This window comes from Hyla sarda, chromosome 5 (genome assembly GCF_029499605.1).
Source record: "Hyla sarda isolate aHylSar1 chromosome 5, aHylSar1.hap1, whole genome shotgun sequence".
Lineage (NCBI taxonomy): Eukaryota > Metazoa > Chordata > Amphibia > Anura > Hylidae > Hyla > Hyla sarda.
The window spans coordinates 248,813,478-248,841,443 of record NC_079193.1 but is presented as its reverse complement, the minus strand read 5'-3'; the positions used below and the strand labels follow the sequence as shown (position 1 = coordinate 248,841,443).

Below are 27,966 nucleotides of genomic sequence, written 5' to 3'. Positions count from 1 at the left end.
GTTTATATGTGTTCATTGTTGCTTAGTTTTTTAAAGGGGTATTCCAGGCCAAAACTTTTTTTTTATATATCAACTGGCTCCGGAAAGTTAAACAGATTTGTAAATTACTTCTATTAAAAAATCTTAATCCTTCCAATAGTTATTAGCTTCTGAAGTTGAGTTGTTGTTTTCTGTCTAACTGCTCTTTGATGACTCACGTCCCGTGAGCTGTGCAGTTCCTATGGGGATATTCTCCCATCATGCACAGCTCCTGGGACGTGACATCATCATTGAGCAGTTAGACAGAAAACTTCAGAAGCTAATAACTATTTGAAGGATTAAGATTTTTTAATAGAAGTAATTTATATATATCAGCAGCCAGGGACCCGCCGGTAATGGCGGGACGCGATCGCGCGGATGTCCGCCATTAACCCCTCAGATGCTGTGATCAATACAGATCACGGCATCTGCAGCAGTGCGGTACTTTGAATGGATGATCGGATCGCCCGCAGCGCTGCCGCGGCGATCCGATCATCCGGCATGGTAGCCGGAGGTCCCCTCACCTGGCTCTGGCCGTCTCCCTGGGTCTTCTGCTCTGGTCTGAGATCGAGCAGAAGAGGACCGATAATACTGAGCAGTGCTATGTCTTATACATAGCACTGAACAGTATTAGCAATCAACTGCTTGCAATGAATAGTCCCCTATGGGGACATAAAAAGTGTAAAAAAGTTTAAAAAAAGAAACATAAAAAAGCATAAAAAAAATAAATACACATATTTGGTATCGTCGAGTGTGTAAAAGTCTGAACTATTAAAATATATTGTTAATCATCCCGTATGGTGTACGGCGTAAACTTAGAAAAATAAAAATAAAGTCCAAAATAGCAGTTTTTTGTCAATTTTATTCCCAAAAAAATATGAAAAAAATTTATAAAAAGTAAAACCTAAGCAAAAGTGGAACTGATAAAAACTACAGATCATGCAGCAAAAAATGAGCCCTCAAACCACCCCATATACGGAAACATTTTAAAGTTATAGGTGGTCAAAATTGGGCAATTTCAAACATACAAATTTTGTTAAAATGGTTTGAGATTTTTTTTTTAGCGGTACAATTGTAGAAAACATATAACATGGGTATCACTTTAATCGTTTTACCCACAGAATAAAGAAAACATGTCATTTTTACCGGAAGGTGTACAGCGTGAAAACAAAACCTTCCAAAATTAGCTAAATTGCGGTTTTCTTTTCAATTTTCCCACATAAATAATATTTGTTTGGTTGTGCCGTATATTTTATGGTAATATAAGTGATGTTATTACAAAGTACAATTGGTGAAGCAAAAAACAAGCCCTAATATGGGTCTGTGAATGGAAATATAAGAGCTTTATGATTTTTAGTAGGCGAGGAGGAAAAAACGAAAATGCCAAAATAAAATTGGTTTGGTCCTTAAGGCCAAAATGGGCCTGGTCCTTAAGGGGTTAAAAAGGAAAATTGTCACTAAACACAACCCCCCCCCCCCCACAATAACCAGAGGTACTGGCTGGTAGTGTGGAGGACGCCGATCAATATGATGCCTACCAAGCCCGGATCAGTTTAGCCTTTCGCCAGTTATCTTCGTTTTTCAATATATGCAAATCTTCTAACTGGCACGGACGGGGTTACTGCCTTCATCTGGAACTGTGGCATCAGTCCCGCTTGTCTGCAGCACTGCCCGGCTTATGCATATTCATGCCCTCCCTCCGCATCTCCCTCTCCACCCCGCTCTGTATGTGACTCCACTGCGCATGTACCGGCTTACTGCACCTTTACTTACTACACCCTTACTGCAGCTCCGCTGGAATGAAGCTGCGCTGAAGCCGCTTTTGGGTGTACACAGGAAGCCATCACATGCGCTGTGGATTCACACACAGAGCGTCGAGGAGAGGGAGATGGGGAGAGAGGGCATGAATATGCATAAGCCGGGCAGTGCTGCGGACAAGCGGTGCCGACGTCCCAGTGCCAGATGAAGGCAGTAACCCCGCCCATGCCAGTTAGATGATTTGCATATATTGAAAAATGAAGGAAACGGGTGAACGGCTGGACGGATCCGGGCATGGTAGGCATCATATTGATCAGCGTCCCCCGCACTACCAGCCAGTACCTCTGGTTAGTGTGTGTGTGTTGCTTAGTGACAAATTTCCTTTAAATGCTAAGGAGAAAATAATTATTTAAATTGAAATAAACAATACTTACAATTAACATTTTCTTCACTTTTACATGCCTCCATGGAATTATCCAGGTCAAAAATAAAACGTCCAAGATAGCAGTTTTTGGCCATGTAGCTTACATGTTCATAGAAGTGATAGTCTCTCAAAAGAGCTTTAATTGCAGGTTTTCCTGTTAAAGGCATTCCCGACTCTTCATCATTTATGCTCGGGCCCTGGATAAAAAAATAATAATAATCTCATACAGTTTGTATTTGCAGTTTACAATATATCCCAATAAAAACAAGAGATACAATACATAAAAGATCCAAGGGGAGATTGGACCAATGAGATTGCTTTTACTATTTTCAAAAAATGAAAAAAATGTTTTGAACAATGAAATCTGAACTCTGGTTGCTATAAGCAACTGTACCACTGCAGAAGTTTTTCATAATCCACCCCCCAGATGTTGAGTTTGTGTGGCCCAGGGGAGTCCACAACAAGCCAGCGCTCCTCCAAAAACCTCCTCCAAAAATACTAAAATTAAGTCCCAAAGGCACATTCCCACCACAGAATTTAAAAGGGAATTTCACTGCAGCAGCTTCACACTGTTGAATAAAGGAAAGTGAACTTACAGCCGGTTTCACGTGGCTACACAGGGTTCATCCCAGCCTAAAGATCTTAATTGTATCAACTGCCTTTTTATTAAGATGTGTACCATTCTTGGAAAATATCAGTGATTTTTCACTACACCATACTTACTTATTTGGTTATTTATAGTAATAACAAGGGAAATCACACAGAGAAAAACACAAAAGTTTACATACTCTCGAATTTGGGCTGACATACATATATTGAGATGGCAATGAATGGTATAATATCCAAACATGTGCCTTGTTTGATTACAATTATTGCCTCTGAACACAGTCAATGGGGGGGAAGTTACAAACATTGGGATTTCCCATTAATGTATTAAGAGATGTCAACTTTAAATATATCTTTGGTTTTCCTGCACCATTGGAATCTATGCCAGCTATGAGCTATTGTGGATTTCTGTAGCCAGTTTCTGCTGAAAATTTAAGTAAATCTGCAGGGTTATGGGAGGCCATGCCCGATACGGATACGCCCCACCAACTTTTACAGAACATGTTAAGTACACCCCAAAAACTGTAAAAAGTCACAATATTTTTTTCTCTTATTCCAAGGAGAAAATTAAGAAAGAAGAATAAACTACAAAAATAGTGGGGACCCCAATACCAAAATATTAAATGAAGCATGTGTAGGGAAGAGATGTATAGATGAAAGATCTTTAACGCCTGGGTGTTCATGGATAGCTGTCAGTAGGTGCTCCATGCAGAGTACGTATAACATCAGGGAGAGGAGGCAACCCTGCCTTGTGAAATTTATAACAGAGATAGATGAGAAATAGGAGCAATTGACTAATTTGTGTCCAGGGGCATAAAAGGCAGAGTCACTATCCTACGATCCACAGCGTGAAGGGTCGGCAGGGAGATAAAATGAAATCCAACAGGTCTTCTGACAAAAGACATCTTGTAGTAATAATAGAACTGGAGATAACTGCAATGCTTAAAGAACGTGGGAAAAGTCCTCCATGGTTGAGTAACCTCACCTATATGCAATGCAGCACAATCGAAGAACAGCATTGTGTTTCATGGCATTGTGAAAGGTCAGGAAACAAATTCATCTTAGCATCCAAACCTTTCTATGATGTCAGGGGATTCTGTTCTCCTATCTCTTTATAGCATACTATTAGAAACTGCAACAGAATTATTACAGTACAGTTGCACTATGCAGCTTCTGATTCTTCCCTTTCTCTCTCACCATAGACTTCTATGAGCAGCATGTCACTTGATCACTCAGAGAGCCTCTATTTTAGTGAAAATAGAGGACTATTTAGAGGACTGAATTATGGGTCAAGGGAGGGAGAAGCCTAATAAGAGGATAAATAGGTAGTTTCCTCTAATAAGATGTATACAACATTTCTTATTCACTATTACAATTCAGGTATGCAAATGTTGGTGAAATGACTATTTTGTGTGATCACTCAGTTTATCCTAAAATTCATCTTGGGGTATGTAAACTAATAAGCACAACTGTATAATTATTATTATTTTTTAAATCTGGCATTAATATGACCTGGTAAGGGTAATGGATTATAGACTACTAGGGAAAGTATATAAAATGTCACTTGTAAGAGTACAGAACCCACATTAGGAAAGCAAAAAATAAATTTCCAAAAAGAATTGTTACCATAACTTACATTTATATAGGGCACAGATCTACTACGAAATATGAATTGTCTGTTCATTGTTGCTGCTGGCATCACTGTTTCTATAAGATGTCTTAAGCAGCGTTTGAACATTTTAACAATCAAATATGTTGGACCTGCTTTAAATTCCTATTCATTCCTGTAATGCTTTACTTAGTGCTGCCAAAAATAACGTTCGCAATATAATTAAGAATTAGATAACAAGTTCTGCTACTTTGCGTGGTATACAAATGCAGACTAAGCGATCTCTATTGCAAAGAAATGTAAATCAAGTAAGAGAAAAAGCTGGAACTTTGCAGTTATTAAAAGAAAAATCAACATAAGCAGTTTTTGTGCTTGACTGCTAAAAGACAAACACTGAATCACTAGATGTGTGTAATTGAAGCCTAACAAAAAAGAATTGTCTTTGACAGAGGAACTCCTTATTAACAACGCTGAATGTTTAGATGTGGGGAAGCAAACATGTTTAGATATATACAGTGTATACATAAAAAAAAAAAAACTTTAATAAACTTCTTCTAAACCTTCACAAACATTTACAAACACGACTTGACCAACCCTGGGTTAGCGTTTAGGTTGTCAGCCCTTTCCAATAAAGGTTGTCAATCTTCAAAAAAATAAATAAATAAATTTGTTTACTCACCTCCATCACTGTTCCTGTGCTGATCCACCATTCTACCTGCGGTTAATGTTCTGGTGTTAGATGAGCAGCAGACAACAGGTGACTGTTGCCGCCAATCCGCAGCATTGGCACTCACTCTGTTTACTGGAAAACGAAGAGTCACTTCCAAGGCTGTGTCGGTCACATGACATCTACTGCTCATGCAACGCCGAAAGGTCAACCAGAGACATCCACTTTTTCTTGAGGCATCATGGTTGGCCACAGACTATAATTTCATGGACCTGAAGCTTCTTGCACAATTGCAGTTTTTTTTGGACTATATCAGTGACAATTATCCAAATCGTAAGTTAACAGGTACCATGCAAAAATAAAATTCTCATGCCTTGATATTACTCTAATAGGGGATGGGGCTAAACATGCTTCTAAGGTGGTAAAGAAAATAATGGAGCTTGTCTTAAATGGATACTCCGGTAGGTTTTTTCTTTTTTAAATCAACTGGTGCCAGAAAGTTAAAACAGATTTGTAAATTACTTCTAATAAAAAAAATCATAGTCCTTCCAGTACTCATTAGCTGCTGTATGCCAAAGAGGAAGTTATTTTCAAATAAAATTTTCTGTCTGACCACAGTTCTCTGCCAACACCTCTGTCCATGTGAGGAACTGTCTAGAGAAGGAGCAAATCCCCATAGCAAACCTCTCCTGCTCTGGGCAGTTCCTGACATGGACAGAGGTGTCAGCAGAGAGGACATATGCCATGATAAGTCAATGATATGTCATCCAAAAATGCTAAATCAAATCTAGTTTTCCCAATTCCTTACAGAAGAGACTAATGCAATCTGAAAAAATGTTAAATAAATATGTGTTCTTTTTCAGGACAGGTTTTAGATCCCAGTCACTGAGGAAGGAAGTAAAACTGTGTAGCCAAAAGGGGTAAAACGCTAGAAGAGCTTTTGTTCCCCAGGTTTATAGAAGTTTATCTATGGCTACACAAAATAAATTCTTGTACTGTCACACGCTGTAATGACATTGTAATAAAACTACTACTTTTAGCTAAACATCAGCTGCACCAATAGAAAATTCAATGCTAGATTTTAAAACATATTGCATGTATAAGAAAAAATAGATTAAAAAAACAGGTGCACTTAAACATTTTGTTGACCTGCATAATAGCTTTTAGAACACTATTTGGTACACAGAATTCTGTTTAGTCTTTTAACCCCTTCATGACGCAGCAATTGGTTACTTTTGCATATTTTTTTTTTTATCTCATAGCCATAACGATTTCAATTGTCCTACTACAAACCCTAATAAGTAACTATGTAAAAGATGTCCAGCAGTCACAGGATTCCGTAGTAAAATGTTTTTAAATTTTTTGAGATCCCAGTTCAAGATGGAAACGCGTTGCAATAAAACATCCATAATACATACATTGGGAAAGGCGCCTTTATTCAGGGGAATAATTTTCTATTATACCATGTTGTGACTCTTCCGGACTGGCCGACGTCATTCCCGGGAGTTCCTCGTGGCTGATTTCCTGTACCTTTCTCTCCAGACGCTACTGTAGGTGTTGTGCCTTGAGCGCAACACCTAGGGTTAAGAACCCTAAAGTTTCTACGTAATTTGCACCTCCAAACAGTCCTCACTAGGGCGCACCCAGTGTTTATTTAAATTTATTGAAGCATTAAAATCCAATATACATCCCCATGCAACGGGACCATGGTGCACAAGTCTGACATGTTTCCTCACATAGAAGTAATCATAGACCATACAGTGCAATACTACAAAGCAGTTTAAAAACCTCTCTCCTAGCCACAAGTCTGTGACATCTAAGAGGTACATTGGATGTCAAAAAAATATAGAAACTAAAGAAACACCCATCATAGGTCAGCTGACCAGACCAGAGGAATGTTCACCTGACATAAGCAGCAGTGGCACAACAGATGAATGAATACACAGTGGTAGGTAAAATACAAATAACCCTATATGGGACAACATAAAGCAGGTACAATAGTGCAGTGTTCAGACATCTGTTGTGTTACAAAAAAAAAAAAAAAATAGAACAGGGTAAATACGTCAAAAAACAAAAATCACATAGATTGAGTCTATATTGTTAGTCAAGTAAATATACAGAAATTTGTAGAATCGGTGTACATGAAATATATAAGCAATAATATATGCAAAAGCAAGTATTCACTGCATAGTAATACCTGCAGGAACAAATCAGGATCATAAGCCAATAAATCTTTCCTAACAATGATGTTTTTGCGGTACACAGATCATAACTCTCCCACTAGTCCTCGGCTAATCAGAAACCCACAATTTCATCAAGGTGTTCCCGATCAGCTGCACTAGCAACCACCAACTGAATTATGGCACTTTTAGACTTTGCAATCAACTTTGATTGTGGCGTTTAAAGAGATAATGCAGCCATCAATGGCTGCTGATGGTAACATAGTAACACAGTTCATAAGGTCAAAAAAAGACCTGAGTCCATCAAGTTCAACCTATAACCCTAATGAGTCCCTACTGAGTTGACCCAGAAGAATGCAAAAAAACACCTCATACTAGAGGTAAAAATTCCTTCCCAACTTCAAATATGGCATCCAAATATGGCATCAGAAAAGATAAACCTTCCAAAAATGCATCCAGACCCCTTTTAAATTATTTTACATAGTTCACCATGACCACCTCCTCTGGCAGAGAATTTCACAGTCTCACTGCTCTTACAGTAAAGAACCCCCATCTGTGGTGGTGTAAACACCTTTTTTCCTCTAGACGTAGAGGATGCCCCCTTGTTATAGATACAGTCCTGGGTATAAATAGATCATGGAAGAGATCTCTGTAAGGTCCCCTGATTTTATACATATACATATATATATATATATATATATATATATATATATATATATATACACATATATATATATATACACATAGTTATTTGGTCTCCATTTGTTTTTGTACAGCGGTAGAATTATTTCCTTGTCGCTGGCATCTATGCCCCTATTGATGCACCTCATGATTTTATTTGCCTTGGCAGCAGCTGCCCGGCACAGGTCACTACAGCTAAATTTACTATTAACTAAGACTCCCAAGTTCTTTTCCATGTCAATCGTCCCAGGTGTTCTCCCATTTAATACATAATCCCAGCCCGGATTTTTCTTCCCCATGTGCATTACCTTACATTTATCAGTGTTGAACCCATGTGCCACTTCCCAGCCCAAACCTCCAACCTATCCAGACCCATTTGTAACAGTGCACTGTCCTCTACAGTGTTCACAGCTTTACAGAGTTTAGTATCATCTGCAAAGATTGCTACTTTAATATTCAACCCCTCTACAAAGGTCATTAATAAATATATTAAATATGACAGGACCCAAGACTGACCCCTGTGGTACCCCACTAGTAACAGTCACCAAATCAGAATAAGTACCATTTATAACCATCCTCTGTTTCCTATCACTGAGCCAGTTACATTTGCACACATTTTCCCCCAGTCCAAGCATTCTCATTTTAAGCACCAACCTTTTATGTAGCACCGTATCAAATGCTTTGGAAAAATCCAGATATACAACATGCAGCGATTGGCCCTGGTCCAGTCTGGAGCTCACCTCCTCATAAAAGCTGATCAGGTTAGTTTGACAGGACCGATCCCTCATAAAGCCATGCTGATATGGAGTCATACATTTATTTTTATCAAGATGCTCCAAAATAGCATTCCTTGGTTTAACCCCCATTGTATGTAAATTGTTTGAGGGTTTTCTAACAGGCCTATAATTCCCAATTCCCCTTTTGACCCATTTTTAAACATTGGCACCACATTTGCCATGCGCCAGTCCTGGGGAACAGTCCCTGTTACTATAGAGTCCCTGAATATTAAAAATAGGGGTCTGTCTATTACATTATTTAATTCCTTTAGAACACGGGGGTGAATGCCATATTAATAGCAGGTATGAGGCTCCTACACAGACTGGGAGCAGGCACAGGGTGTTCGTGTATGCCCTGCGTCCTCTAGGGATTAAGCCACAAACAGAAGTGAGTCCAAAACACAGAAAAAAAGGTGCAACTCTTTCCATAGTTTTCTCTGAATTGGTTTCAGACCTGGTTTTGGCTAAAAATACTGGTCAATATACACATTTACCTTTTTGTGTAAATACTCTTCTAGTTTCTCCCCCTTGTATGCTCAGGCACACTAGATACATGTGTGTAGTTCAGCAAATCCTGTGATCCTACAAGGTTTCTTATTTTTATAAAACTGTTTATTTATAGAAATGTTACAAAAATTTTCTCTACAAAGTAGTAAAGACATATCCAAACAAATCTGGTGAAAGCCAGACTGACAGAAATACAAAATATTAATATATCAAAACAATAGTAAGGACAGGCAGCATTCTTCACATGTAAACCTCAGTAAATTGTTATGCGTTTGCGAGTCTGCTAGGTCTGATAAAAAAAATAGGTACTAGGTAATAGGTAAAAATAGGTACTACAAGGTTTCTAAAGTGCGCATCAGCGTTCTGTACTCTTTGGCTGGCCACTCTGTCTGATGTATTCAAGGTTTGTGCACGTTAATTTTTTTTTACTTTAAAAATAAAAATAAAAAATAAATTTGTGTACACGTGCAAAATTTTATTAAACAGTCACATGGCTTGTGAAAAATATGGTGCCATTGCACTTATTTTTTTTCAATAAGGATAACACTTTGTATTGTCCCTCTCTCACAAAAGGGCCCCTTACTTTTGAGTCAAAACGTGTGACTATGTTCAAATGCTGCCCACAGCTAGTTTTGTAAGCCAGGTCAGGGCTGGTGTAGATCGGTGACAAATCGATAGGAGTATTTATAGTTTGTCTGACAATTCAGGGATTCAGTCAGATGGGTGTCAAATTAATTTAAAAAAAATGGGAGTGAATGAGGTGATGGGTGGAATTATACAGTAAGAGGGTGTGATTGTTGTATATTGGGAAATGTGTATGCCTAATACACACCCCCTGACTGTATAATCCCACCTATCACCTGATATATACTTCCATTATTAAAGTTAAGTCCCACCCATTTGACTGATTCTCTGAGTTGTAAGACAAACAATGTACCCATATATATTGCGAAGGGAAGGGTGTATGAAATAACTTTAAAAAGGTGTGTGATCAGGGCACTCTAAGCTATTAAATGATAATGGAATCTAATTTTCAGGTGGGGTTATCCACAAGTCTACTTTAAAGGGGTACTCTGCTGCTCAGTATTTGGAACAAACTGTTCCGAACGCTGGAGCCAGGAGCTTGGGACATCATGCCCCGCCCTTTCAATGCAAGTCTATGGGAGGGGGCATAGTAGGGTGGGGTGTGGGGGGGGGGCGTGAGGCCATGAGGGGGTAGGGCTATGACATCACAAGCTCCCGGCGGTCGCTCCAGCATTCGAAACAGTTTATTCCAAATGCTGAGCAGCGGAATACCCCTTTAAGGAGTACCTACCATGAAAAGAATTCTCCCTATCTCTGTTTTTTACCCTATTATGCCCTTGCAACCCTATAAAATTGACAATAAGCTGCTATGTCCCAAAGAAGAAAAGGGAAGAAGGTGGTGGAGTGATATGCAGTACCAAAAACTAAAAAGTACTCTGCTGTCCAAGTCCTGATGAATCCTCAAACAAATATAGAACCACTCTAAGGCTAAAAAAAAGGTTGGTGATAAAGAGGTTAATTATTTCAAAAATCCATTAGGAAATAAACTGCACTGGCTTTTACCTCTGTGTGCATGAAAGCTAGGGCTTAATACTACGTGTTTGTCTAATCCACAGGATGCTCGCTACCTGTAGTTTTGTAGGTTTACGGCTTTTCTCTAGGTGCACAGTTGTAACACAGAGGTAATGGCTTTTAGAGCAGATAACTTAGAACGTACGTTTCCACCAGGTCGATAGAGGTGTCTCAGCTCAATTATATAGACGGTTGTATTAAAAATGTATGTAACAAATTATTGTTATTATTCTAAATATTAAGCTAGTCAAGCAAATTCTATTTTCTTTTCAGAAAGGAGATATGACCAAGACCCATAGATGCTACTAACCTGAAAAGTGAATTCTTTAGAATATTCAGCATTTTCTGCCATTTGGATAGCAAGCATGTTTTGGAGAATGAATCCAGCCTGCAAACAAAAAAGAATTTCTCAATACTGACATCTAGCTGTACAGGTGAGTAACAATAACTGTTTCACTTCTTCTCATTTTAATACATTTCAGTGCTTACTAAGCAATATGTTACTATACTAGTTTTTTTTTTAGCCCACTGTACGTACAGCATTTATAGAAAATACAGCTGTTTATAAAAATCTGAATATTTATTGCAGCACAAAGAGTGAAAAACGTCAATTTCCATTTAAAGGGGTACTCCGGTGAAAAACTTATTCTTTTTTTTTTTTTTAAATCAACTGGTGCCAGAAAGTTAAACAGATTTGTAAATTACTTCTATTAAAAAATCTTAATCCTTCCTGTACTTATTAGCTGCTGAATACTACAGTGAAAATTCTTTTCCGTTTGAAACACAGAACTGTCTGCTGAATCACGAGCACAGTGCTCTCTGCTGACATCTCTGTCCATTTTTAGGAACTGTCCAGGGTAAAAGGAAACCCCCATAGCAAACATATGCTGTTCTGGACAGTTCATAAAATGGACAGAGATGTCAACAGAGAGCACTGTGCTCGTCATGTCAGCAGACAGTTCTGTGTTTCAAAAAGAAAATTTCCGCTGTAGTATTCAGCAGCTAATAAGTACAGGAAGGATTAAGATTTTTTAATAGAAGTAATTTACAAATCTGTAACTTTCTGGCACCAGTTGATTTAAAAAAAAAAAAAAAAAAGTTTTTCACTGGGAGTACCCCTTTAACTGTGGTATTCATCATGTTAGAGACATTACAAAGCAAGGAAAGTAGCATAAAGGAGGACTCTAGAAAACATTTTCACCAATGTGTGCCTATCCTCCATCACAAAGGTGATATCCGATTTACAAAGTTAACTTCAAATACAGTTGTGCTCATAAGTTTACATACCCTTGCAGAATTTATGATTTTTTTTAACCATTGTTCAGAGAATATGAATGATAACACAAAAACATTTCTTTCACTCATGGTTAGTGGTTGGCTGAAGCCATTTATTGTCAAACAACATGTTTAACCACAGATGAGGCTATGTTCACATGACGTTGAGATTTGATTTATGTCAAAAAGGCTCCACAGGTACCGTATTTTTCGCCGTATAAGACGCACTTTTTTCTTCCCCAAAACTGGGGGGGAAAAGTTGGTGCGTCTTATACGGCGAATACCTGCGGTCATCAACGGCCGGGACCCGTGGCTAATACAGGACATCACCGATCGCGGTGATGCCCTGTATTAACCCTTCAGATGCGGCGATCAAAGCTGACCGCCACATCTGAAGCGCAAATAAAACTAAGCTGGCTGCTAAGTCGGGCTGTTCGGGACCGCCGCGGTGAAATCGCGGCATCCCGAACAGCTTACAGGACACCGAGAGGGACCTTACCTGCCTCCTCGGTGCCTGCTCTGTGCCGGGATCCCCTGCATGGCCGGCGCTGTTCTCGACATCATCACATCGTCGCGCACACCGTCCAGTCATCCAATAGGAGCGGCATGCGTAGCAACGTGATGACGGCGACGGAGAGCGTGGATCCCGGGGAAGACGACGTCCGGAGCGTCGGGGACACCACGGGGACGCGGTGACAGCGATGGAGTGAAATTCAGGGCAGCGGTGACACGTGAGTATTACCTCCTATACCAGTGGTCTTCAACCTGCGGACCTCCAGATGTTGCAAAACTACAACTCCCAGCATGCCCGGACAGCCGTTGGCTGTCCGGGCATGCTGGGAGTTGTAGTTTTGCAACATCTGGAGGTCTGCAGGTTGAAGATCACTGGTGGGTTCAGAATCTTTTTTTTCTAGATTTTGGACCTTTAAAATAGGGTGCATCTTATATGCCGGTGCGTCCTATAGGGCGAAAAATATGGTATACCTTTGATGTATCTCCTTGTATAAACATACAGTGGGCGCCATCACCTACATAGCCTTCTCCTACTAAAGCAGCCTGAGAAAGCTTTAATAATAGGCTTGGGAGATCCCAATATCAAGTAGCTGCTACTGTTTGGCTGAACAGAAACTCTTAACTGCATCCAGATGGTTGTTGAGGTGGAGGGTGATCTTCTTAAGATGGTAAAGGATGCTATACAGTGTTATCCATCACCCTTAGGCTAGAATATGGGGGAGAAAGAAAAAATGGGAAACCGAGATGGAGCTAATATTGCCGTTATCCGAGGTATAAAAGGGCTGCAGGGAACAGTGGGGTATGGGAACTGCTCACCTTGTAGTGTTGAACAAGCAGGCAAAACCCTGTTAATCGCTTGTGGGATTTTAGTCCAATTTCTGGGAGCGGCTTGACATTGGTACCGTTATGCAGGAACGTGTAGAGCAGATGAGGATTTGGGTTTCCTGGCAGGGATGCACTTTGCCGTAAAAATCCGGCTTCTGGCTTGAAGTGCTAACCCAGGGATGACAGAATTCAGGCATTCTTTTGAGTGTTTTTATTTTACACAAATGAAAAGCAAATGTATACAGCAGACAACGCGTTTTAAAGTGATCCCCCTTCTATGGACCTAATGAAGGGGGTTCCCTTTGAAACGCGTTGTCCACTGTATTCCTTTGCTTTTAATTTGTGTGAAATAAAAACCACTTAAAAACCTGAATTCTGTCATCTCTGGGTTAGCACTCCAAGGCAGAAGTTGGATTTTTAAGCAAAAGAGCATCCCTTTTTGGAAACCCAAATCCTTACCTGTTCTACACCTTCGGCTATAATGGCATCTATTAAATGTAAAATATTATTATTATTAATTTTTTTATTTTTTTTTATTGATACCAAGGCATGGGATACCATCATCTACTACACTACCCCATGCCTATTTTTGCAGTATACGGATAAATACTGGTAGATTAAGGCTTAAAGGGGTACTTCGGTGGATTTTTTAAAATCAACCGGTGGATTTTTTTTAATCAACTGGTGCCACAAAGTTAAACTGATTTGTAAATTATTTTTAATTTAAAAATCTTAATCCTTCCAGTACTTAGCTGCTGTATGCTCCACAGGAAGTTTTATTTCTTTCTGGAATTTGTTTCATTCTGACCACAGTGCTCTCTGCTGACACCTCTGTCCGTATCAGGAACTGTCCAGAGCAGGAGAGGTTTGCTATGGGGATTTGCTTTTACCCTGGACAGTTTTTGACATTGACAGAGGTGTCAGCAGATAGCACCGTGGTCAGACAAAAAAAAAAATCCAGAAAGAAATACAACTTCCTGTGAGGCATACAGCAGCTATTAAGTACAAGAAGGGTTACGATTTTTATATAGAAGTTATTTACATATCTGTTTAACTTTCTGGCATCAGTTGATTTAAAAAAATTTTTTTCCACCAGAGGACCCCTTTAAAGGACAATCGGCCTCCATCTTACAATAGAAGGCTATGAATTCATTTAGTGTGTATGTTACACTAAACATATTTGAATAACGTGATGTGGAAATAGCCTTATAGCTGTATTCTATTGCCCCAGAGGTGGGACCCTCTGATCAACTTATTGTAAAGAAGATCCTCTAACAAAAAAATCATTGTCCAAAGTGATACTAACCTTATATATATGGCTTATCTACCTAAAGACATTTTTTATTTTATACATACAAAACAGATTGGATTCTAAAAATTAAAGGGGTATTCCGGCCAAATACATCTTATCCCCCCGCGATCTCCGTGCAGCACCCGCTGTATGCAGGGTTGCGTCTCCAGTTTTGGAAACCCCTTTTTTTCCGGGACTGGAGACGTGACGTCACGCCCCCTGCCATAGGCACGTATGGAGGGGGCATGGCATGACATCACGATGGGGCGTGGAGTGAAGTCTACAGTATCGGAAACATAGAGGTTTCCGAGACAGGAGGTGCAGCCCCGCATAGAAAGCTGGTGCTGCACGGAGATCGCGGTGGGTCCCAGTGATCCTTTGGATAGGGGATAAAATGTATTTGGCTGGAATACCCTTTTAACCTGTACAAAACTGTGAACACTTTGTAACATGCTTTTATAAAAATTTCAGTCCAGGGGTGAAGCTCTCCGCCACCTCTGATGTAGGAGCAAACACAAGAGTAAGGTAGAGATCAGACTATGGATTTGTGGTGCAGATTCCACCTAGGAAATCTGCAGAAAATTGTAGCACAATAAATGTGGATGGGGTCTTTAAAACCCAGTTCAAATCCACAGCCTTTTGGTTATGTAGACAATTTTCCCATTCTGTGTAGGGATAACATCATGGTGAATCTGCAGCAAAATCCAAAAGTAATACATGGATTTTGCCGTAGAATTACTACAGATTTATAGAAAGATCAGTATGATCAGTACTGATCAATATTAACTGAACACTCACAACATTACAACTTCTCATATTAGCTCTAAAGCAGCTTTATATCTCTGTCTTGGTGAACATAAAAATTTCATGAGATCAAGTCATTATTTAGAAGAAAAACATATCCTAGGTAGGCAACAGAATGACTCACTTCTCTGCGCACCATGCTACATTCATAATGGTCAACAAAGATACTTAGCACCATTCCCCATAAGCCTCCAGAAATGTTCTGGCAGCTGTCAGACAAAATAACACAGCCTTCTTTAATGGATGTCAGCGCTGATCCAATAGCCAGGCTTGTAAACCTCACCTAGGAACAGTAAAAAAAATAATCATATATATTATATATACACACACACACACACGTGTGGTGATTTTATACATACACAAACATTTCTACCTAAAATTAGAGCCATTTAAATGTGTTCAGTTTTGTAATAATAATGTTGTATTAAGTTACATAAACTAAGATACTTATATATATATATACACATACACAGATGATGTGGGAGAAGCAGCACAACTAGAAGTTGCTCAGGTGCCGGCTGGTATAGGCTCTGGTCCGGAGACTTGAAGTAAACATCCAAAATAAAGAAACTCCAGCAGCACACCGTTGTAGTGAAAAACAAATGTGAAGTTTATTCACCCAAAGTCTTGCGACTTTTCGGCCGTCCAATTACAGCCTTTCTCAAGCATGAGGCATGTGATACAAACAGGAAGTTAAATAGTGACTCAATGGTGGTATTTTATATATATAAATACACACAGGTACTACTGCTATAAATATCAAAGAAGATTATTGTCAAAACTATAATGCATTTTCAAATCACCAAAGTGATTTCCATGTGCGATTGCGGTATTCCCCAACCTTCAGCTGTGTGCATACCATTAAGGCTAGGTTCACACTACGGAAATTCCGCCTGCAATTCCGCTTACTAAAATGTATTGTATAGTGAATGGGTTTCCGTTCACAAATTCACACTTCAGAATTTGTGAAGCGGAATTTGTGAACGGAAAATCTGCTTTAAAATTTCTGCCTGAAGAAGGACGTTGCTCATTCTTCAGGCGGAAATACCTACGGAACACATTGCAGTCTACTGGAGACTGCAGTGTCCGCGCGGTCCTAGCGCCGACTAATTCAGTTGGCAGAAATTTTCTGCCCAAAGATTCCGGGGTGTGAACCTAGCCTAACAGTGTCAATGTAGGCCATGAAAAGGCAAAGTGGAAAGGTAACTGTCAAATGCTAAAGTCCCAGACACCAATAGGAATTCTTAAGGCCACAATTCATTTGTTTCAACCAATGCATATTGTGTACATAGAAAAAGTGGAGCCCTTTTCTGTAAAAAGTGAGGTGGTGCCCCTTCTTACTCATATCGGATATAGGAAAGTTCAGGGGTGTTCTGTGTATCTCCAAAATACTTTTGTACCCTCTGCAAAACATAAAATCCTCCCCTTGACAAGTAAACTAAGATATTGGCCTTGTATGGGAAAATGTAGAATGTTCATGGTGACCAAAGAAGCTTGATTTAATAAAATATATTGATAGGAGTTTTACAGACGTGTGTATAAAAAGACAGCTCTGTGTGTGTCAGTGCGACAGCCAGAAGAACATTTCTAGATTTCTCTTAAGACTATCCTAGATAGACTACTAGCAGAGAGATGGAAACAATAACTAAACTGAACATCAGTATAGCTTTTACTAGTGACTGTTCTAATCACAAAACAATCTTACAGTATTCTGGGCATCATATGTGCTGAAAGTTATTTTTTTTTCTTCTTCCTGTAAGCATTTCTACTTCACTACAGCCCCCTGATAATCCTAGATAGATGATAGATAAAACGATAGATAGGATAAAATAAGCCCTAACTGCTGATCCTTCTCTTCCCCAAAGTCTGCTGCTAAGCAAGGGCCAGGAGGTCCCCATATTACATGGTCAGATAGTTCACCCAAATGGAGGGAGGGGGACAGACCGTGTATAAAGTGGGAAAAAATAGCATAAAAGACACTACTTAGGAGGAGGGAGTACCTACCAAATGGGTGGAAGACTGTTGTTGCAAAGAGGGGCTTTACCTTCCTAGCTCCCTAATGGGGAGTCTACATCCTGAAAATGAATTCAATGTATAAAGCACAAAAGTGTTAGTGTGAAAACATTAGGGGGGCATTATTACCAATTGGGGGCATTTAAATGGGGAGTTTGTATAGAGGTGCTAAGGATGCTAGAAAAGTGATGAGCAAAAGAGGCTTTTCAGGCAATTCTAAGGAAATGATTCATGACTGGAACATGGCGGTCTGGGCTGAATGGGGGGACAAAAAAAAGAAAACACAACTCTGATCAGAAAGGATGTCATCTAGGAGTCCAAACCTTTTCCAATGAGGGCGTCTTTGCAGTGAACATGTAAAAACATGGTCATTTTATTACACAATGTTAAAGGGGTGTTCCAGGCCAAAACTTTTTTTTATATATCAACTGGCTCCGGAAAGTTAAACAGATTTGTAAATTACTTCTATTAAAAAATCTTAATCCTTCCAATAGTTATTAGCTTCTGAAGTTGAGTTGTTTTCTGTCTAACTGCTCAATGATGATGTACCGTCCTGGGAGCTGTTCAGTTCCTATGGGGATATTCTCCCATCATGCACAGCTCCCGGGACGTGACATCATCATTGAGCAGTTAGACAGAAAACTTCAGAAGCTAATAACTATTGGAAGGATTAAGTTTTTTTAATTGAAGTAATTTACAAATCTGTTTAACTTTCCGGAGCCAGTTGATATATATAAAAACTTTTTTGCATGGAATACCCCTTTAAATATTATCACTGATCAAAAACCCCAAAACACATGCTTTTCAAAAGAGTCACAAACTTTTAAAAGCAGTCTTCCAAATATGTTTAAAACACAGTGCAAAACACTACAAGTAATAGCGCGCTACGGTGTCTAGAAAAAAATATCCTTAAAAAGATTAGAATTGGGGGCCCCTCTTACAGAAACTTTGCACTGGTCCACCAATGTGTCTAAATTGCCCTGTATATAGGGCATGTTAAATTAAAACATTTTTGCAAATGTTTTTTTCTTAAATACATTGATTCTGCAAACTTCTTTCCTTCTAATATTTCTGCTCCTTTCCTCCTCTCCTTGACAGCTCATTGTCTAGGTTACAACAAGTTGTGAAAAAAGGGAGGATAGGAGGAGAAGGACATTTTAGGTATCACACCTGTATTTGCATAAAGATTCAACTTGACATTCCCTGTAGTTTAACTACCTGAATTAAGATAGGAATATGCCACTTAAAACCTAGGTGCTACCAAGTTGTGCAAGCTTGCGGTAGTGCATAGCTTTTAACTCTATTTTCAGGTTATACACTATAGCAAGCAGAAGCCTGTAGTCTGCTAACAGATATTTGGAGAGACCACAAGAAATCTAAAGTACCCTCTTTGTTGCGGACCGCCACAGCGTTTCGATTCATCACATAATACTACAGAGGGTGACAAACCATTGAACAATATACTAGCGTACAACAAACACCAAAGAAATTCCCATGCGTAACTGATCTACGCCAAATTTAAGCATAAACTCATAGAAAAGAGAGCAGCGTATAATGACCAGATATGTGAGAAAAACTTTATTAACATGAATGTGAAGACAATACAAATGATAAAAAATTTACAAAAAAATACAAATGGGGCATTGCATATAGTTAGACAAATAGCATAGGTATGTATGGGGGTTAATAAATGCATTAGGATAAATAAATAAATAATCCACCCAATACTAAAACCAAGACCAATAAATAACAGTAATTACCAAGTGGAAAAGAGTAGAGTGCAGGCCTCTCCACCCAATGTTTCGCTCCAAGGCTTCTTCCGGGGCATCAAGAAGAAGCCTTGGAGCAAAACGGGTGGTGGAGGCTTGAAAACTACATCCGAACGATGGGAACCCCTGCAATCTCCAAACGAAGACCCGCATTACTACTCTATGTGAGCAGCTAATGCGCGTAGCATCGACCTCTCTGAGGTAGATGGTACGCCCCCTCCCGAAACAGTTCTATGGGTGAGGAAGGGAGGCATGAACGCTGCCTCCTCGCCTCTCCCATAGAACTACATGGAGGAGGCGTGTCGGCTGCGACCGGCATGCCTCCTGCACAGGAGAGCCGCGGCAGGTCCAGCCCCGATACACACAACACCGCACACCCCCCAGCGATCAAACATTTATCCCCTAGCCTGTGGACAGGGGATAAGTTGTTTTTTTGCTGCAGATGTCCTTTAATATACCAGCGTAGTCTAAGCCTTAAAGGGGTACTCCACTGGAAAACATGTTTCTCTAAATCAACTGGTGCCAGAAAGTTAAACAGATTTGTAAATTACTTCTATTTAAAAATCTTAATCCTTCCAGTATTTATCTGTTATATGCTCCACAGGAAGTTCTTTTCTACAAATGGATTGATAAACACATTGTATGAACAATCAGAAATGTCAAATTTATTATCTATCTATCCACATACATACACACACACAACCAATAAAAATGATCTTTCAAGGAAGTTCTTTTTGAATTACCTTTCTGTCTGAGCACAGCGCTCTCTGCTGACACCTCTGTCCATTTTAGGAACTGTCCGGAGTAGAAGCAAATCCCCATAGCAAACCTCTCCTGCTCTGGACAGTTCCTGATATGGACAGAGGTGTCAGCAGAGAGCACTGTCTTCGGACAAAAAAGTTAATCTATAAAGAAAAGAACTTTCTGTGGATCACACAGCAGCTGATAATTACTGGAATTATATTTTTAATAGAAGTAATTTACAAATCTGTTTAACTTTCTGGCACCAGTTGATTTAAAAAAAGAATGTTTTCCAGTGGAGTACCCCTTTAAAACAAAATGCTTTAGACTGGTTTTCTTTAAAGTGTTTCAACTGAACTGTTGATACCTTTAAATGTATTAAACTATTTAATAGCAAGAAATTGAAAAGCAGATGTTCACTGTAGCTGATCCTACCATGAAAGGTCAGAAACAAGTCAATGACATTTAATTACCAAGTAAATTAAAGATACATTCTATATTCTGTACGGACTGTTCCCTGGAGCATTGCAGAGGAGAAGAGCACACATCACAGGCCCATCACATCATTTATTTAAAAACAGAGCAGCACAACTGCAGATAACACACTGAATGTAATGTGCTTAAATATATTACAAGGAACTACCGTATGACCAGCGCTGCCTCTATAATGTGATCCATGCATATGAGGTCGTTATTTTATTTTATTATTGTTGTTCTGCATAATTTGAAGGTGGCAAATAAAATTCAGTCTCTACCTTAAATATATTGTGTATCTGTAGTTCTTAATTTTTGTCATAAGAAATGGAACATGTAACACTTCAAAGACTAGATTTGAAAGCAATTTACTGAGATGTCTTTGCTCTATTATATACAGGGTGTTAATAAGGACAAAACCATAGAATCCATCTAGCGGGGGAAAAAAAATGTTACAATATTGTCAGACAGCCGGCAAATAGAGTATAAATTATTCATTGTTAGGCACCTATTCTACTACAATACTTCATTACACAGAATACATAAACATCCCCAAGGTCGAGGAATCAAACATCACTTACTCCCAAGTTTCCAATTTGTACTAACCTCTGGATCTCTGTCAACCCACAAAGGAATCAACCATTCTAAGCCCAGCTTAGGTATGACTTGCTCTTCACTACCATGATCATAGGGTAAAGACCAAAGATGTACCCAGTCCTGAAAGACAAATAACAGCAGGCGTGATCGATCCATCATGTGTATATCCTTAAAGAACACTTACATACAGCATGACACTTAGTACACATTCATTGCTGGGAAAGCAATATATGGATTATGCAAATAAAAGTCAGTAGAGAACATTGATCAATACATTCTGTACGTTGACGGCTCCAAACCTTCTCAAATATGTCTTTTATGTTTGCTGTCCAGAAACTTTCATTATACAAGCTCTAAATAGCCCAATTTCAGTCCAGGGTCTTAAAACAATGGCAGTCCTGTGGGTGCAGGCGCACACAGGGCTGTGGCGGAGAAGATCTGTGTGTCTGCCTATAATAAAATACAATGCGCATTTCCCACTGCCTGACAGATTTTCTACAGTGTCAAATACACAGGGTAATAAACTCTAAGTACTAATTTAGGTTTTAAAAAAAAAGATGGGAAAATGCATTTTATTTCCATGAAATGTCATAGTTTTTCACCCAGTTTACCATTTTCAGCTAAAGTGGGCATGGTTTTAAACTTTTATTCACAATCCAAGCTGTTTCAGGCTGTAGAGAGGTTAAATAAACATTCTCTATGAAAAAGGAAAAAAAAGATGAAACTCCTTAGGCCACAGATATGCCCGATCCGGAGAGTGCTAGGACCGCTCAGAAATGTGCCGCCTCAGACTGCAATGCATTTCCTTGCTGACTCCGGAATCAGAATCTTCGCGGCAGAAACATCTGGCCCAGAAATTCTGCAGGTAAACAGTGCAGCAGAATCCCATTGAAATGAATGGGACCCTGCTGCAGCAGAATGTCCATGCAGAATATTCTGTGCTGACATTCTGATTCCAGCGTCCGCAAAAAGAATAGACAAGTATATGCTTTCTGTGGAGTCCACATACAGATGCATTGTAGCCTATGGGACGTCACATCTCCAAGCGGTCCTAGCACCCGCTGGATCAGGCAAATATGTGGAATGTCTGCACGAGTTTTCAGTGCGAAAATTCTGCACATTTTCCTAACATGCAAAACCGGCCTTCGTGTGCTTGCTGGGAAATTCCCTGGCATATATTCTTCGTGGACATTACAAAATGTACTGATCTCCAATTTCTGCAACGGAAAATCTGACAAACTAAGTAAAGAGCCATTTAAATCACTGATAATGGGCTTAAAATGGAGTGTCAGATGTTCAGTAACATAAATCCCCGTGCAGTGCCAAAGGGGTTTGAGCACTCTACAGCGGCCTTTCATTCTGGAAATCAGCGACGGTCCAAGATCACAGACTTCACCATTGCGATCTTCCTGCGCTTGTTTTTGGCAGATGATGGAAATTTCAGATTCATGACTAACAATGTCGGTATTCTACTAGGACATGCATAAAGAGCGTCGCTTCTATTAATGTTCTGCACCTGCTGCTGCTCTAGTGAACGTTTAATGACCCAATCAGAAGGCATTAAGTAAAAATATATTTTAAAGTGTGGATACCTAGACAATATTGACTGGGGGAAAAAAAATAATCTAAAGAAATAAGGAACAAAACAAGGCTATAGAACATTAAAAAACCAAAAGTATGCCATAAGGAGGAATTAATTGGTATTTTGCTTCAGTGCCTCAAAGGAGATACAGTTTCAAACAGCCATCTGCACATAATCAGATAGGTAGAAAAGGATGAATATATTTTCGTAAACCAAACCACTGAACCATTGTTGTCAACAAACCTCCTTTCTCAATGCTTAGAAGAAAAAAAATAATATTTTCCACATTTGTCTAACTGTGCAGTTCGCATAATAGTCATGGCTTAAAACATACAGCTTTATGTGGAATAGAACCCTTGTACAAAGAATCTAAGAAGGAGGAAAATGCTGCAGCGAAGCACACCGCAAACCTCAAAGAAACAGGGCAAGAAGAAAATCCATTTGTACGTTTCTGGCACTTCAGATAGAATTCTTACCACATATCCCAAGGAATGCAATTCCCTTCTCTTACCGTGTTCCTGGCTTCAGCTGTCATCTCATGGGACAAGTGAAGCAAGCACAAAACGGTGCTCTTTGTGACACCTTTGCCCATATAGGAAAGAGCATTTCCTCCCCATTCGACATAAAAAGATGAGATGATCTGATAACAGAAGAAAACAATTTCATGGCAGCTTGACTTTAAGACGTCATCATGGTATAAAAATAAAATGGCACAATACCGCTTAAGGGTCTATTCACACATACAGTATCCTGCACATAATTTAACTGCAGATTTAATGCGGTGTTCAGTCAGTTTACACTGAAATTTGCAGCATTAAATATGCGCAGGATGCACCTTAAAAAATAGATGTTTGAATACTGTATGCTCATAAGCGGTTAAGAAAACTTTGTAGCCTTGACAACAGTCTTCATATGAAATGCTTTCTAGGTACTATACAACAGCATCTACTTGTCCAGTGTTGCTAAAGCATCATAAAAGGTATTCATACAGGGGTACTCCACCCCTAGACATCTTATCCCCTATCCAAAGCGGGGGCCCTGCCAAGTTTGCTCCGGAGTGGAGCGAAGTTTGCTCCATGCACCTGATGTTTGGGGTGTCGCAGCCGAGATCACGGGGGTCCCCAGAGGCGGGACCCCCGCAATCAGACATCTTCTCCCCTATCCTTTGGATAGGCGATAAGATGTCTAGGGGCAGAGTACCCCTTTAAAGCATTCTCACATCATGATGTTTTCCAACAAAAAAATCCATTGTGGAAGCTGTAACAAAAATCTGTAACATGCCCTTGCATTTCTGCCACAGATTTGCAGCTTGTATTCTGCAGATTCAGATGAGGTTTCAGATGTGGGTGAGCCCCATTTAATGTCCACCACCACTATACTAACCTAACATACCCCCCACCATTCTGATGGTGCTAGGTCCCTAAAGCACACCGCTTCCTGCTGACATTTTGACATGAGGAACTGCCAACTCAGTCAATCACTGGTTGCAGAGGTTACGCAGCTGTGTTTGCTGACCATTGTTTTAAATGGGTAGGAAAATACGCAGCAGCAAATACACAGCAAGATATAGAACATGTACACAAAGAAAAAATCGAGTTCAAACAACTCCTTAATTAAAATCATGATTTTATTGAAACAATTTAAAAAACAATGTAAACAGACGCCAATAATTGGAGATGGGATTAAGGTTAGATTCCAGTACAAAAGAATAGGGCTACTGCCAGCTGCAATGGGCTAACATGTAATGTGGTGTAAAAAGTAATCAATATGGTATCTCAGTCTCTAGGAGAACTGCACTGCACATAAATTATTACTACTAAAGTGCTCTATATACGGTATTTATAATATACACTGACCACAATTGTGGGTATTATTGAATATAAATTAGTGCAAACAAGTGCCAAAGTAAGTTGCAACCCAAATGTGCATATACATACAAAGATAAAATATTGCGCAATAATAGTATGACAATCTAATAGTGGCACAAGCACTTCTCTATGGATCCATGCAGACTGCAGAGAGACAGAGACTGGTCAAATTAAGTGCATATGGTAAACTTACCCATATTAAGCTGCAGAGCCCTGACCCCTACGATCGTTTTGGTTTCCCTTTATCAAGAGGTACTGCTGAATAACACCGCACCACGATCTTTATAGTGCTCGCTATTACTTACAATTAATTACAGCTGTGGATGATTCGTTCGGCGCATCCAATTACCCAATATATAAAAATACAAAGGATTTGTATTTTTATATATTGGGTAATTGGGTTACATTGTAAATTAATATGCACTTTAATCATACTGTTTTATGGGGATTTGCCAGTAATTAATACTGACATGATATACATATATATTTGCACTGTATGCACAGCACTTTATTTCATTCTTGTAATATGTTATATTTATATAATAATTTTTTCCTTTTGTTATATGTTATCTTGATATGCACTTATAATATAGCACGATTTATTTAAGCATTGGGTTAATATTGCACTGGGTCTATTTAATCCATATATGTCCTTACTTGTATACTATTGTTAAGTCTGTCCCATGGATTCATGCAGATGTTTGCACTGAGTATTTCGTACGGCTGTGTTGGTTCAGTGCGCATGCGCGGCATGTCGATATCCTAGATACCGCCCTCCGACGTGACCGTGGCCGTAGTGCGCGTGTCCGGAAGCTTACTGCTTTCGGGCATGCACATAGCGGTGTGGACGCCGGAAGTGGGGCGGCTGTTTACATCCGGAAGACTACTATCGCATGCGCCGAACGAATCATCCACAGCTGTAATTAATTGTAAGTAATAGCGAGCACTATAAAGATCGCGGTGCGGTGTTATTCAGCAGTACCTCTTGATAAAGGGAAACCGAAACGATCGTAGGGGTCAGGGCTCTGCAGCTTAATATGGGTAAGTTTACCATATGCACTTAATTTGACCAGTCTGTCTCTCTGCAGTCTGCATGGATCCATAGAGAAGTGCTTGTGCCACTATTTGTCATACTATTATTGCGCAATATTTTATCTTTGTATGTATATGCACATTTGGGTTGCAACTTACTTTGGTACTTGTTTGCACTAATTTATATTCAATAATACCCACAATTGTGGTCAGTGTATATTATAAATACCGTATATAGAGCACTTTAGTAGTAATAATTTATGTGCAGTGCAGTTCTCCTAGAGACTGAGATACCATATTGATTACTTTTTACACCACATTACATGTTAGCCCATTGCAGCTGGCAGTAGCCCTATTCTTTTGTACTGGAATCTAACCTTAATCCCATCTCCAATTATTGGCGTCTGTTTACATTGTTTTTTAAATTGTTTCAATAAAATCATGATTTTAATTAAGGAGTTGTTTGAACTCGATTTTTCCTTTGTGTACATGTTATTATGAGTTCTCTTGTATCTATGCAGGAATTAGTGTGCCCCCGACTGTATGCCATAGAGGCAAGGGGTGATCACACACGTTATATGCTAGAACCTGTATTAATAAGATATAGAACATGTGACCCTACCCTTAAGCTTTGAAAAATTCTAAATAGTTATAGTTAAAGACCTTTTTCAAAAGGTAAAACTATTTTTACGACTTTACCTCAAGAAGACTGGTTAATGCCTTCACGCAGATTGACATTGGTTCAGTTGATGGACAATGTGAGCTCCAACCTGGCATTGATGTCAAATGCACCATTCCTTTCAGAGTTCTTGCCAATGATGGAAGTCCATAAAAATGGGGAGCATCTGACACCTTCAAGCAGTGAACCAATTGCAAGGAAAGTTGCGTTCGAAAGGAGCCAGCAAGAGCCAAACACTTCCTGAGGAATAAAATGGCATATATAACAAAAAATAAATAAATACAGTAAAACATCACATAAAATCAGATATTTTACTACTTTTTGTACCTAAAAAGGTTTCTATTATATTATGCAGAATTCTATATACCAAAAATATAAGTAACCTATGGAAACATCTCATTATCTTGTCAGAATGAATAAATGTTACCACTTTTCATATATATAAAAAAAAAAATGTTTTACTTTTAATGACCTGAGAGAAGCACTGGTTAAACATTTACATGTTATCGATTGAAGACTTTCTACTGAGGGGAAGTTATTAGCAATGATGAAAGGTTCTAGATGTTCTTTAGTCCGTATAGTAAAGTTACATTTATTAAAGTATTGGGACACCCACTGTACATATTAAGCCACCTAGCTTTTAGGACAGGCTATTATATATGCATATGTATTGATGGGGGTTATCCAGAAAATTAGAAAAAAAACTGTGCTTATTTCTTAAAAAAAAAAAAATTGTAAGTTGTGTGTGGTATTGCCAATCAGTTCCAATAAGGAGAATGAAGCCAAGTTGTAATATCACACATGACCTGAGGTGTGGTGCAAATTTTGGGTCAAATTTTTGCTAGTTTTTTTTTAATTCCTCGATAAACCCTTTAATATGGAGTTGGTGCTCCATTTACAAAATAGTGGAAGCTGTTTTAGGCTACCGTCACATTGCCGTTTGCATCCGAGGGTCCGATCTGCTCTTTTTTTTTTTTTGAGCCGATCTGACCCCAAAAGGGGTCAAATGCAAAAGACTACAAGCGGGTCCCAACAGACCTTATTCACTTGCATGGGGTCTGTCGGTGATCCAGTAATTTTAAAAGGAATTTAGCGTAGAAAAAAAAAAATAGTTCTTGCAGTCCGACGGCAATGTAAAAGAGGCCTTAAAGGGGTACTCTGCCCCTAGACATCTTCTCCCCTATCCAAAGATCTCTCTGCTGCACCCGGAGTTCGTTTAGAGCGTCAGGTGCAGCGCCGGAGGCTTATGACGTGACAGCTGCGCCCCGCTTGTGACTTCACGGCCACGCACCCTCAGTGCAAGTCTATGGGAGTGAAGTCACGCCCCCTCCCATAGGCTTGCATTAAGGGGGCATGGCCGTGAAGTCACAATCGGGGCGTGACCGTGAAGTCACAATCGGGGCATGACCGTGAAGTCAAGTGCCTCCGCCCCGCATCGCCAGTCATCCGGCACAGAGCAAAGTTCCCTGCGTGCACCGGATGTCTGGGGTGCCACAGACAAAATCGGTCAGACATCTTATCGCCTATTCTTTGTATAGGGGATAAGATGTCTAGGAATGGAGTACCACTTTTACTGCAAACACTTTTCACAAGATTTGGGAATTTGAGTACATTTTTGCCCATTCATCCGTAAATGCATTTGTAAGGTCAAATATCGATGTTTGGTGGTAAAGCCTGGCTC

The 27,966-nt window shown here is 39.4% G+C and overlaps 1 protein-coding gene across 2 annotated transcripts in view; it reads right to left on the bottom strand.

Annotated features, from left to right (window-relative positions):
• Window positions 1-27,966, bottom strand: part of RTTN (rotatin) — a 259,753-nt gene that overhangs the window by 86,575 nt on the left and 145,212 nt on the right. For both annotated transcript variants that reach the window (XR_008844181.1, XM_056521457.1), the window contains exons 29-34: window positions 26,306-26,525; window positions 23,218-23,346; window positions 21,134-21,244; window positions 15,655-15,813; window positions 11,133-11,210; window positions 2,211-2,397 (exon numbers count right to left, since the gene is read on the bottom strand). Coding sequence is in view for 1 of the 2 variants with exons in the window: in XM_056521457.1 (XP_056377432.1) it covers window positions 2,211-2,397; window positions 11,133-11,210; window positions 15,655-15,813; window positions 21,134-21,244; window positions 23,218-23,346; window positions 26,306-26,525 (884 nt within the window). In the remaining variant the exon portion in view is untranslated. The remainder of the gene's footprint in view (window positions 1-2,210; window positions 2,398-11,132; window positions 11,211-15,654; window positions 15,814-21,133; window positions 21,245-23,217; window positions 23,347-26,305; window positions 26,526-27,966) is intronic.